This window comes from Nelusetta ayraudi, unplaced genomic scaffold (assembly GCF_046127955.1).
Source record: "Nelusetta ayraudi isolate G7.1 ecotype Tasmania unplaced genomic scaffold, CSIRO-AGI_Nayr_v1 ptg000073l, whole genome shotgun sequence".
Lineage (NCBI taxonomy): Eukaryota > Metazoa > Chordata > Actinopteri > Tetraodontiformes > Monacanthidae > Nelusetta > Nelusetta ayraudi.
The window spans coordinates 169,976-183,781 of record NW_027466123.1 but is presented as its reverse complement, the minus strand read 5'-3'; the positions used below and the strand labels follow the sequence as shown (position 1 = coordinate 183,781).

At 44.7% G+C, this 13,806-nt stretch overlaps 1 protein-coding gene across 1 annotated transcript; it reads left to right on the top strand.

Moving 5' to 3' along the window:
- Positions 1–1,258: 1,258 nt before the first annotated feature.
- dcaf11 (ddb1 and cul4 associated factor 11) lies at positions 1,259–13,227 on the top strand. The gene is made up of 15 exons (XM_076043072.1): positions 1,259–1,473; positions 2,179–2,416; positions 3,395–3,522; positions 3,717–3,835; positions 3,955–4,019; positions 4,110–4,210; positions 4,916–5,062; positions 5,792–5,846; positions 6,243–6,311; positions 6,847–6,904; positions 8,416–8,601; positions 9,167–9,320; positions 9,453–9,605; positions 10,828–10,934; positions 12,046–13,227. The coding sequence occupies exons 2-15, from the start codon at positions 2,193–2,195 to the stop codon at positions 12,145–12,147; spliced, it is 1,668 nt and encodes a 555-aa protein (XP_075899187.1). The 5' UTR covers positions 1,259–1,473; positions 2,179–2,192; the 3' UTR covers positions 12,148–13,227.
- The last annotated feature ends 579 nt before the right edge of the window (positions 13,228–13,806 follow it).

Here is a 13,806-nt window from a genome sequence, read left to right as displayed (position 1 = left end):
CATAATGAGAGATTTTTAGCTTGCGAAATATTTCAGAAGAATAATGGAATTGTTACATGATAAAGTAATTATGATACAATTATCACTTTTGCCACAGTAATCCCGTTACATTACTCAGTTACTAATACAGTTTAATTAGAGTAGTGGATTACTCAGTAATAGATTATTCGCCAAGACTGGTAATTTCCACATCTGTAGTCAGTTACTATCAATATTCTACTGGAAAAACCCCTTTACTGGTTTCATGAAAGTTAATTTGGAATCTCCGGCACACATTATTCCTGCACCTGGGTCGCAACACCAATACTTATTCCTCCATATGAGAGAGATTATCAATCGTGGCTCTGCGATGACCATCATCCTCAAGATGGAGGAGATTGTTCCGAGGCAGAAATGACCCTTCCTTCAGCATTTTCTGCTAGTTTTGTCTCCTCCCTACCATCTCCTGCATGCACGACATGTAGGAAATGATAGCTGGGCGCTTGACCCACACATGCTAATTTGCAAACGTGAAAGAGGCAGTTGGTAAATGGGCAAGAAATGTTCAGAGAGATTTGAGAGGCACACGCTCAGACCGCACCGGTCAACGAGTCTTCACTCTGACAGTCTCACAAGGAGGAGGGAGGACACAACAGCACACATCTATCTGCTCTTTGTTACACAAATCTGCTGAATAAAACGTTTTTGTAGTTGGTTTGCAAGCAACAAGATTTCTTACAAATACAAAAATTATAAACAATTAAAATCTAGCACGACTAAACATGACCTTAGTAACTTTTACACCCCTTTAGGTTAATCTTCTGAAACAATTCAAGTGATAACTTTAATTTCTTTATTCAAAAACACATTTAAAAAAAGAGAATGGAGAAAGTAAATCATTTAAAAAACAAACAAAAAAAAAACTAAAATGTTTCGGTAAATATCATATTGATGCGATGTATTTTAAAGATTTTTGACACTTAATACTGAAAGCATCGTAAACATGATCCGTTGTGTTCTACAGTCACACTTCATGGCACCTCGGCGAAGTCATAAAGTGTAGAAAAACCTAAACACTGTAGAATGTTGTTTTAACAACGTTTTTTTTTAAGTTACTGTTGACGAATAAGGATACAATTGTTTTTTTTTATATTATTAATAATTTAGGAAAAAATATATATAATTCTTTGACGCTGTTTGGTCGGCGTTGGTGGTCACGTGACAACGCGACCGTAGGTGCACGCGCGCCCCACCCCCCCCACCCCCTTTCTCTCCCCTCCTCCTCAGTTTTTGTAAACAACATGGCGATCCACGGACGGCTAGCCGACTGAAACCCAAACACTATGCGGTCAAACCTCGCGTTTAACCGGACTTTAGGGCATCGTGTGTGCGCTCAGGCGGAAGCCGGACACGGTTCACATTAACAATTTCGCGTTTGCAACCACAAGAAGCTGGAGCGGCGAGCTGTCAACGAGACCCTTTGACGGAAACACGGTAAAAAAAAAAAAAAAAAAAAAAGAAAGAAAGAAAGAAAAAAAGAAAAAAAGAAGAAGAAGCCAGAGGTTGAGCCTTTAGCACTTTAGCGCGTTAGCTCGCTAGCGAGACACTTCACCATCATCTGCCCGCTTGAATAACAACGAGCTGGCGCGCAGGTACGCTCGTGTCAGCCGAGTCGTTTGTTGAGAACTGCAATCCTAAATAAAAAGTGGTGAGTGTAAAGGTGTTTAAACGGAGCGATTTCTGCCAAAAAATGATGACGGGCAGGTGAGTTGCTGCTCGAGGTTTTTGTAACTTCATATCTCTCCGAATAAAGGGCTCCCGTGACACGTTATGAACACCGGAAGTGCGTTTACCTGTCCCTCCGCACGAAATCTGAAACTGTCATCCAAAGGGCCAGCGAGTAACGGTCATATATAGTCACTTCAGGTGCATTAAACCAACTAAAATGAACAACGCCGTTGTCATTTGGGCTTAATAATACATATTTACTCGCTTACTCAACCATGTTGCGCAACCGCGGAGCTCCAGCAGCCCAGGATGTTGTTTGGCTGTTTTTTTTTTTGTTTTGTTTTGTTTTTTGTCATGATTTTACCTTCACCTGACCTGCTTGTTAGCATAAACTACGTTTGTAACATGTGTTCCGACCATTGAATAACACGCCTCACGCTTTTAAACTCCAAATTGTTCTCCCCCTGACAGGCCCTCTTCAGTCTATGGGCTCTCAGTCCAGTTCTGGGATGTCTGGTGGAGGGGGGTCATCCAGTGGCAACCCGTCTGAGCAGCCTGACACACCGGAGCCCAGCGACAGCAGCAGCAGCAGCAGCGGCGGCAGCAGCAGCCGACGCCGCAGGACAGCCGACCGGCAGCAGGCGGACAGGCAGCCTTCATCTGAGGAGGACGTGGACTTGGCTGAAGTGCTGGCTTACCTACTGAGGAGGTGAACTGTTCATCGAACTGTTAACCATTACCGATGTGACATCGTGCTCCAGTTCAGTGCGCTCTTATCGTTGCGTCACCGTTGCCGATGATAAGGTGCACGTCCCGTCGAAATTCACTTTCCTTTTTTGCGATGCGATGGTGAAGCGGCCCGTCCAATTCACAATTCACCGTAAACGCCGCCGCAAAATATTTATCGCTCAGATCTTTGTGCAATGTACCAATTGTCTTTATTTTTTTTGTATTGCAAAAAAAAAAAAAAAAAAAACAGAATCAACGTTAACTGTCTTCCTCGAAGTCGTAGGTGTCAAACTCGGGCCCGCAGGGCAAATTGGGCCCGCAGTGTCATTGCATTTGGCCCTCGATGCAATACGATGCAATACGATGCAATACAGCACGCGTAGCGCTAATACTACAAATCCCAGAATGCACTGCTCAACCAGGACAGGACGTTGAAGGATACTATTATTATAATTGATTTATTTTTGTATTTTTATTTTGAAATTTAAGGCTGGCCTGTGGAAAAAAGATCGCTGTCAAAATTTAAATCGGAAGGCTGCAAGTTCAAAATTTCAATTCAATTTTGCATGTGTACAATATGAATTTATTTACAGTATGAAGTTTTGCTTGTTCCACGGACAGTGCTGAGGCAAAACTTCTTTGGGTCCATGTATAAAAAAGGTTCACTGTTCTATCTGCAGGAGGATTTCTTTCAATGATGTTTTCCAAGTTTGACGTTTTGGCGCCGCTGTGTATTCGAGTTTTACGCTCCCGGTCTGAATGATACAAATCCGCAGTGGCAAACCTCAGGGGGTCCGACCCTTAATAGCTTCCCCAGGGTGAAGCAGTGATTGTCGAGGCAAAGCCACTGCTGCTCACTACTGCTGCACTGTGTGTGTGTGTGTGTGTGTGTGTGTGTGTGTGTGTGTGTGTGTGTGTGTGTGTGTGTGTGTGTGTGTGTGTGTGTGTGTGTGTAAAGGGGCCAGGTACGGCTGGTCCATGGCAGCGGGGCCACGGGGCTGCAGCTGGTCCAGTCCTACTCGGACTCGGACGAGGACAGCGACGGAGCCTGGGAGGGTCGCCTGGGTGACCGCTACAACCCACCAGGTAGGACAGAGTTTTAACCTCTTATATGTGCCATGGTTGTCTTGATACGGGAATTTCAGTGGTCGATAGCGATACCTGCGAGTTTCCACCGTTCTCGATACTCGATTTTTTTCCGGTAGAAGGTGGACCCGTCAAACAGTTGGAAGTCACATCAGGCGCAAATAAAATCTATTTCACTTGCGCTCTGATTGCAGTGGACACCCAACCCGACACGCACGACGTCGACCAGAGTGAGATCCGAACCCAGATCCTGCTGGCCACCGCCTCGTCCACCCTGAGAAGCAGGAGTAGTTTCACCCACATGCTGGCGGAGGTCAGGCAGCCAAGACGCGACCAGACTCCACGAGCATTAACGTTTTCTAGAAAAAAAAAAACAACAACAAATCCTCCACAGCCGCCATTTAAAAAAACTGCGTGCGTTCTCTCCTCCAGAGGGAACAGGGCCGGTGTCGAGGCTCCAGCTTCTCTCACGGAGAGTGCAGTCGCATCCGCTCGCAGTGAGTGCGAGGCAGCTCGGCCAGTTCCTCCTCTCGCAGTGGATAGAAGAAAAAAAAATCCCCTGACTCTGACTTTTGATTCTTTTGCAGTTTTCTACCAAACTACGTGTCTCACAAGGATACGTACCAGCAGAAGGCCTTCTGCGGGGTGTACAGTGAGGACGGCAACATGTTCCTGTCTGCCTGCCAAGGTGAACACCACCTGCAGCCATTAGATCATTCATGCAATATGTACATGTGGAATTATTATTATTATTATTATTATTATTGTTATTGTTATTATTATTATTATTATTATTATTATAATTATTATTATAGGGACGTCTATATGTAGACGATTAAGAAGCCCAGAAAGCAAAACATTTTCGCAATCAATTCAAATAAAAGTAAAAAAAAAAAAAAAAAAGGCATCCATGATCCAGTTGCCTGTACGCCAGCGTTTCTCAACTGGTGGGTCGTGATCCAAAATTGGGTCATGGAGATGTTTTGATTGGGTTGCGGCTTCGTGGGCAGTCCCCCCCCCCCCCGCATAGAAGGAAAACATTTGTCATGGGGTATGAAGAAAACATGTGCCTTAATGTCAACTGAAAATGAACCAAAGCAAAGTTCCAACAATATCAGTGTCTTTGAAGCCCTGCGGTATTTAGCTCTTCATTGAAATGATTCTGAAAACACTGATAAAATGGATGAAATACAGCTATTTTATGGCTTACCGACTGTTACTATAATTTCTTCAAGTATCGGCAGGCCGGATTGAAAAGCTTGGCGGGCTGCGTATGGCCCCCGGGGCCGTAGTTTGCCCGCGCCTGGTCTTAGATCGAACCGTGTCTCCTTCAGATGGCCACAGGTTGTCTGATTTTTTTTTTGCCCCGTTACTGCATTGCTCCTCGCTGCAGACCAGAACATCCGCTTGTACGACACCAGGAGGGGGCGCTTCAACCTGCAGCAGACGGTGAAGGCTCGCGACGTGGGCTGGAGCGTCCTGGACGTCTGCTTCACCCCCGACGCGCAGCACGTGCTCTACTCCAGCTGGTCTGGCTACAGTAAGGCAACCCGACCAACGGCGGCAGCGCTGCTGTTGATTACGATCAGTGTTTTTCTTATGGCAGCCAGTAAATCTGCAGAGCAGCGTTGGGGATGGGTCAATGCGTTCGCGCCAAGCTCTGTTGAAAATGGCAAACTTGCAACTACCACGTCGTTCCTCTTTTGTTTGGCCACAAAATGTTTGTGAGAAAGACTTGAAAAGTCTCATATATATATATATGTGTATATATATGTACACATATATATTTATATATATATATATATATATATATATATATATATATATACATATATATATATGTGTATATATATATATATATATATATATATATATATATATATATATATATATATATATATATATATATATATATATATATATATATATATATACATATGTGTGTGTGTGTGTGTATGTATACATACACACGCACACATATATTTTCATTCTTGTGAGAAATTTAAGATGCACTATAGGTACTTAAAGTAAATGTAGATCTACTGTAGACCTGCGTCTACAAAGTTACAATCATGGAATCGTCCAATTAGAGTCCAGCAGCCTCCTTCTACTTCCCTACATGTCGTCCGCTTCGACGAAACAAAACGCTGCTGCCACTGTTGTTTGTTTTTTGTTGCTTTCATAGTTTACAGTGTGTCACTTAATCAGCAGCGTGTGTCTTCTCTCGCCCCCACACCCCCCCCCACACACCCCCTCTCCTTCTCCACAGTTCATTTGTGCAGCATCAATGGAGACAGTGAAAACCACACCGCCCTGGACCTCAAGTTAGTGTTTTTCCCTCATCATAACTTCTTGTATCATTAGTGAGCAGGTCATTCATCATCACCACCACAAACACACACACACACACACATACCCATCCCACCCCCCGCAACCCTTTCTCCTCTCCTCCCTTCATCACCAGTTGAATGAATGATGCTGTCAAAAGGTGTCACCCCCCCACATCCATCGTCGCACAGCGTGTGTGTGTGTGTGATTGCGCTAATCAGACGGCTCATTATTCCCTGACAAAGTGACGTCCATTAAGGCCGCCAGGCGCTAACAGGAGCGTCGCGGTTTCAGAGCCGCTGCTCGTCTTTTATCTAGTCGTCTTCAGTAACGGTGTGTGGGTTTTTTTTTTTTTGTGTTTTTTTTTTTGCATCTCGTTTTGTGCTCTTCAGTCCAGATGAGCGGCGCTTCTGTGTGTTCTCGCTGGCGGCGTCCACAGACGGCACCGAGGTCCTGGGAGGGTGAGTCCAGTCTGCCGGCACCGCTCGGTCTCCTCATAGTCCAGGGACGAAGAGTCACCTCTTACATCAGTGTCTGGAATAAAGCCGAGCGGAGGAGAGTAGAATAGACTGTAGTTGAGTAGAATGGAATACCATAGAATAGAAGCCTTTATTAAATTCTTATTGGGGGAAATTTGCATCATTACAGCAACAATGCAGTGCAAAAGAGAAGGAAAATGTTGATTAAAAACACAAAGAAATAAAAATAAAAATATTTACAGGAAAAAAACAAGTTATGTACAGGATATTGACATAAATAAGTGATGAAATGTCTGTGTTTTGAAAAAAAAACACTTGCATTTGAAAAAATCCCATGGTACACCACCAACCCATTATAAAATGCCACTTTTCAGCCTAATTACGACAGCATAGTGTCTTCATTTATTGACACTAACTCTTGAAACCTGGGGAACCTGTTCAGATGCACACAAATCTGTAGTTAATATGGAGCCTAATTAATCAATTATTTTCGTTGATTGACTGGTTTCTGTCCCAGTGCGAACGATGGCTGCCTGTACGTCTACGACCTGGAGCAGAACAAGCGCACGCTGAAGGTGAATATCTTCGTTCCGGCTGTTTTTTCCCCACTGTGTAAACCAGTAGCTGGTCTCCACCATCTGCTTCATCACTTTTCTCTGCAGTAGTCTGTTTCTCACTGACCTTTCATTTTGGCCACATGTTCAGTATAGATCAGCTTTTCCTCAATTTCCTAAATGTAATGTCATTAACAGACAAAATATAAACTATAAATAAACCTAGAAAATGTATTACATATAAAATGTGTGTGTGTGTGTCTATATATATATATGTGTGTGTGTGCGTCTATAAGTACAGTATATGTTAGGGCTTGCGTTCGAGATTGGCCATTTCACTGTGGGCCCCTTCATCGCTTGTGTGTCTGTCTCTCTGTGTGTGTTTGTATGTTTATTTTTCTTTCATCTCTCTCACACTCTGATAATAGGTACTGACAAATTTAATGTACACAAATATGATCGCATCTACGAATCACGGTATTTTATTTTGAAAATTAACCGGATTCTCTCGTATGTCTTTGAGTGACTTCCTGTCCTGCTCGACGCGGATCACTCGCGGCTTGCTGTTTTCTATGTTTTTCGTAGCACTGCGGCTGACACGCACATGGGCGTATCGTCACCAGTTTTTGGTTTTGGTTTTTGCCTTTAAAATCCAGGTTGTTGAGAACACCAGTGTTAACAAAGTGCTGCTGAGGGTGATGGATCGTCATTAAGTTTGCCACGAATTTGGTCATAAATCAAAGCAGTGAATAAATTAAGAAGAAAGAGGGGGAAAAAAATCAATGTGATGATAGATAACAAGGAGAGCTAATGTGATGATGTCTCTTCCTCCTGTGAGTGACACGGCCAGATTAAGTGGTCCGCAGCAGCAGTGTCCCTCATATGTGGAGCTGCTTTTAATTTTCAGTCAAATTGACGCCATCGTTTATGACTTGGATATGAGCAGTGTGCAAAAATACCCATCAATATTCTGAGGGCGGTCCCCATACGGGCACGCGGGACGAACTGGCTCTGCTTGGCACAAAACAAATTGTGAATAATCTTTCATGAGTGACAATTTTAAATATGTATAACAGAAGCAGTAGCAGCATTAACGACAGCAGGAACAGCAGTAACAAGAGTAACAGCAGCAAGAAGAGTAACAGCAGCAAGAAGAGTAACAGCCGCAGTAACAACAGCAGTAACAGCAGCAGTAACAACAGCAGTAACAGCAGCAGTAACAGCAGCCGTAACAGCAATAGTAACAGCAGCAGTAACAGCAGCAGTAACAACAGCAGTAACAGTAACAGGAACAGCAATAGTAACAGCAGCAGTAACAGCAACAGTAACAGCACCAGTAACAACAGCAGTAACAGCAGCAGTAACAGCAATAGTAACAGCAATAGTAACAGCAGCAGTAACAGCAATAGTAACAGCAGCAGTAACAACAGCAGCAGCGGGATATATACACATATATATGCCGCTACTACATGCTACTGCTGGATTTCACATGGATTTTCCCTCTCTTTGTGTCCCGTACTCCTCCCCGTCAGATCGAGGCCCACGAGGACGACGTGAACGCGGTGGCCTTCGCCGACGGCTCGTCGCAGCTGCTGTACTCGGGCAGCGACGACGCCCTGTGCAAGGTGTGGGACAGACGCATGCTGAGTGAGACCAGACCGCAGCCGGTGGGACAGCTGGCCGGACACCGGGATGGCATCACCTTCATCCACAGCAAGGTGGGGGAGCAGCAGGAGGGTTGTGATGTAAACTCCTGCAGCCCCTTAAACCAGGGGTGTCACACTCAAAATACACAGTGGGGCTGAAAATGTCAAACTGGGACAAAGTCGCATAAATAACTTCATATTGCACACATGCAAAATCCAATTTCAAAAAAAAAAAAAACCCCTCAAAATACATCAATATGTCAATAAAGATTTACTTCTGATTTAAATTACAGCAGTAACCTTCTTCCACGGGCTAGTAATACATTTTAAAATCAAATTACAACAATAAACCAATGAAGTCATAATAACAATATCCTTCAATAAAAGTCCTGTCATGATTGACGCGCCAAAATACCAGCAGAGCATTCTGGGATTTGTAGTATTAGCAGGACATGTGATGTGTAATACCTCGCGGGCCAAATATAATGATACAGTGGGGCCAAATTTGGCCCACGGGCCAGAGTTTGACGCCTATGCCTCGGGGATAGATATATACAGTGTATATATATTTTTTTTGATACAGTGCTGTCATGCATCGACTTGCCATCACACATGTGAAATGTGTTTCGCGATTCAGGGTGACGCGCGCTACCTGATCAGCAACTCCAAGGACCAGTCCATCAAGCTGTGGGACATCAGGAAGTTCTCCCCCAAAGAGGGACTGGCTGCCTCCAGGCTGGCCGTCACCCAGCAGAACTGGGACTACCGCTGGCAGCAGGTCCCCCAGAGAGGTGAGGAGATGGCGGATAAGGAGGATGGTGGTGGTGGTGGTGGTGGAACCAGATGAGTCCTTGTGTTCAGCGTGAACCCGTCCTCAGACCCGTTGTTGTTGTGTTCCTCCCGTGGTTCCTCCTGGTCACCAGCGCTGAAGAAGCACAAGCTGGCTGGCGACACCTCGGTGATGACGTACCGCGGCCACGGAGTCCTGCACACCCTCATCCGCTGCCGCTTCTCTCCTGAGTTCAGCACCGGACACAAGTTCATCTACTGCGGCTGCTCCACCGGAAAGATCATCAGTGAGTCACACCTGGGGGTGTTTGTGTGTGGGCATGCGTTCATATGTGTGTCAGAGGTCGCGTTAACCGGATATTTTTCGTCATCGACATTTTTTTTTAACGGTGACAGAAAATTCTGAAGGCCGTCTGTCATATTGACAGGTTGCAATTCACACCCCTCACCACTTGGTGGCAGTGAGCATATCGTAATGTCCCGGATGGCACGGAGACGGCAGACAGTTTCTTTGCGTGTCTCAGCCAAACCCCCAGCCAAACTCCAAGATGACGGCACATTCATGTCAATGAAGTTGCTCACTCAGCATATATTACGGAAAAAAAAGTTTTTGACTTCAGCGTTAATGGGCCAATAGAGCGTGCGTGTGTATCACTTCCCCTTATGCCAAAGTAACTCACATGATCTATTTGGCCAATCAGAACGATTCTGGAGAATCACGTCAGGATGCAGCCAAAGAGCTGAGACACAGCAACACGTACGATGTTGTGACATCACGATGGGAATAAACTCTTTTCTGGTGATTTTCTGACCTATTTTTTCAATGACTGAAAGACCATAACTGAAAAATCTACAATTGAAAGATTTGCTATGAATGTCGTTTCAGGTCACAGTCGTCCTGTCAGCCGTTTGAAAGGCATTTCTTTTTGTATTGCGGAAAAACGCTTATTTAAGTGGCCACTTAAAAAATGCTTATTCAAGTGGCCACAGGGAGAAAAAAAATTGGCACGCAGTCCAGTATCCAGTTCTTATAATAAATACATCCATGGTTTCAGCACTCTCACTTACACACATGCCCACGCCTGACTTCAACTAAACACAGGTGTGTTGCCTTCACTGGACACAAAGGTGTGAAACGGTGCGTTCAGGGCCCAGCCGTTTTTTTTTTTTTTTTTTTTTTTCAAATTTACATGTTTCATGACCAGTTTTTATTGCGATATTTAGGTTTTGTGCAATTCTAGGGGTAATGGAAACGCTGCTAATGCCATGTCGGGTTTTGTTGTCCCCGCTAAAGCTTCCCTGTATTGACTCCAATAAGAAGATTACAACTATTGGTAGAATTGATTAAAATGAAATGGCTTTAAGTTAAAGGATTCTGTAAAAATGATCACCTACCATAATGGCACGGTTTGAGTTTGATGTTTAGCAGAATTGTGGAGTAAATAGTGCTCAAAGGTGTAACACAATAAGTCGTAAAAGAGTGTGTGTGTGTGTGTGTGTGTTCCCCAGTCTACGACGTGCTGACAGGCGCGGTGGTCACCAGACTGTCGGGTCACGACGCCTGCGTGAGGGACGTCAGCTGGCACCCGTACGAGGACAACATCATCAGCAGCTCGGTGAGGTTCTCCTGGTGGACCCATTTCTGTAGATCCAGAGTTCTCCTGGTTGCCCTGGTGGACACGGTCCACAGGTCCAGTGTTCTCCTGGCGGACCCAGTTCTGCAGATCCAGAGTTCTCCTGGTGGACACGATTCTGTAGGTCCAGAGTTCTCCTGGTGGACACGGCTCTGCAGGTCCAGCATCACTGCAACACTTCCTGTCGGCCGTTGAAAACAAGCAGAGCGACGTTCAGATTTGCTCCAGCGTGCGACTTCTCACGCCGAGCACCAAAATGCCACGAGAACCAGTTTCAAAAATGTCAACGGGGTCAAAGCTGGCTCTCGCCTCACCCACAATCCTTTGCAGCATCAGCGGCAGGTTGGTGGCACGGGCCGAGCTGATGGAGTGGTGACGGATACACTGTGAGCTCGGTCCTAATCGATCCAGTGTTTATCAGTGGAGACTGTTTCAGCAGATCTCACCCAGTCCTTGCGCTTGGCAGAGGTGGCTAGCTGCGCTTGGCTAGCCAAGGCAAGTCAATAGTTTCTACTAGCCTACTAGCCTATTAGCCTGGGCAAATAAATTATAATACCAGACCATTTATGTAATTGTCTGTGTTGATAAAATAAAAGTACCATTGAATTTTGAAGGTCTACTGCAGGGGTTGGCCAACTTTTTGACTGGTGGGGCTACAATAGGTTCTTAAATGTGACAGGGGGGCCGGAGCAGGAGCAGATGAATGGCTTCAAAAATAGATGTCATGTTGCAACGCTTTTGTTCATTTTCAATTGGCATTAAAGCACATGTTTTCTGTGAGGTGGGTGCAATGAAATGCAATGGTTGTGTTGTTTTTCCTTCTTACTCTATCAACACAGACAATTACATTGATGGTCTGGTATTATAATTGATTTGCCCAGGCTAATAGGCTAGTAGGCTGGCAGAACCTGTTGACCTATTGTCTATTGAAAATGACCCAAAGCAAAGTTCTAACGAAATCAGCGTCTTCTGTATGTGGCTCTTTATTGAAATGACCCTTAAATTAATGAATTTATTAATATCTATGAATATCCAGTTCTTGCTGTGAGCTCTATTAGCTCGCCGGCTAACGCTTCTTTTCCCCCCTCCGCAGTGGGACGGAGAGGTGCGGATGTGGGAGCACCGACAGACGCACCCCCTGGAGGAGGAGCGAGAGAGGGGCAGGGACGCGGCGACGGCCGGGGACAAGGTTTAGAGACGCCGCAGAAGAGGACTCTCGCAGGGGAAACGCCAGTGTGTGAAGAGGAGAAGAAGAAGAAGAAGAAGAAGAAGAAAAAGAAGGCGCCACGATGCTGGTCGCTTCCCCAGTTTGAAGAGTTTTGAAGGACTGCTGGAAAACAAATAATCCGCGATTGCAATGTGGCGTTGAGTTGGAAGATGTGATCCCGGCGTCGTCGAGCGAAGGCCACAGCTCCTGCGTGCTGCCCACTTGACCCCGCCCCCCCACTTCCCCTTGCGCACCCCTCCCGTTTTTGTTTCGCCTCACTTTTTTTTCTTTTTTTTTTTGTGCAGTGAACAAGCTGCACAGCCGCGCGTCGACGTTTAAGCACTTAAAGCTTATTTAACGAGAATGAAAGGAATTAAATGATACGTTAGTCACAACAAAAAAAGGAATCCAGTATTGAATATTTCAGGGAGAATTCGTGGAGCGATGATTCTGTATAAATGTAAAGTATTTTAATAGTATGTTTGAATTAGCTGTCAGTTTGCTGGGTTTGAATTTTGTTTTGTTTTTTGGGTTTTTTTCCCTGCTCTTCTGGATGACATAATATTGATAAGCTCTGAGCCTCCGTCTGAAGGTCCACCACAGTCTAACCACGCGATGCCACCACCGCCACCACCACCACCACCAATGTCAGCTGTTCAGTACCGACTTCCGGTTGGACGACCTGGGCGCTCAGGTGTGATGGACGATTCTGTGCTGAATGCACTTCACATTGCCTCTCAGTTTGGATGCTCAGATCATTGGAGATCTTTAAAAAAAAAAAAATACAAAAAAAAAATATTCCAACAAACTCATCATGAATCAACACTCTGTCCTCTAAACACAAGCTAGACGCCAATTCAAATCCACAATTACGTGCTGACATTAACTTGTGATCTGTGGATTTAGACTTAATTGTGATCAGAGTCCTGGATCCCCAGGTGTGTGTGCGTGCGTGTGCGTGTATACAAACTGATACACACTGATCTGTATATGCAATCTTCATGTGTTTATATCAAAGCACTTCTTTCACTCTGTTTTACAATAAGAATAAAAGTTCTCTGAAAACCATCATCGTGCACTTTTCAGTTGAGTGTTTCACGGGTAAAGTCCATTTTTAGTCTTTCATTCTTCGTCTCGAGAAATAAAATGCATGTTCTTTGATCAACTACAATCCTCTTTCATTGTTGTGGAGCAGAGACCTCTCGGGACCTCTCTAGAAGTCTATAAAACTGCATATTTCGTGTTATATACGTGTGTGTGTGTGTGTGTGTGTGTGTGTGTGTGTGAGAGAGAGAGAGTTTCCACTGAGGAAGAATAGAGACACTTTGGTTGACAAGATACTGTTTAAGTGAATACGTTGCACAGTGTGTGAATTTTAAGGCTCGAAAACACCGGATGAATAGGAAATCCTAAACACATACACGCAAAAGTCCACAACACTTTCACCTCCTAACAACAGTGAGTCCAACGAGGAGAATATTATGTTTTGACCCGCTGGGCCTGTCAATCAACGGCGGCCATGTCAGTGGCGGAAACAGCGCATCGCTAAAAGAATGCTAAATTGCTACCTGCGTTTTCTACCCAAGTTGTACGGAAAGCACTAAAGCCCAAATGTCATTTAGCGTAACCCACAATATAATGGACAGT

What these genes read in the sequence shown, in the direction of transcription:
- dcaf11 (XM_076043072.1), top strand. Translation starts at nt 2,193, where the DNA reads ATGGGCTCTCAGTCCAGTTCTGGGATGTCTGGTGGAGGGGGGTCATCC. An exon ending in GGCACCGAGGTCCTGGGAGG is followed by an intron (nt 6,312 to 6,846) that starts GTGAGTCCAGTC and finishes TTTCTGTCCCAG; the next exon opens with TGCGAACGATGGCTGCCTGT. An exon ending in AGAACAAGCGCACGCTGAAG is followed by an intron (nt 6,905 to 8,415) that starts GTGAATATCTTC and finishes CCTCCCCGTCAG; the next exon opens with ATCGAGGCCCACGAGGACGA.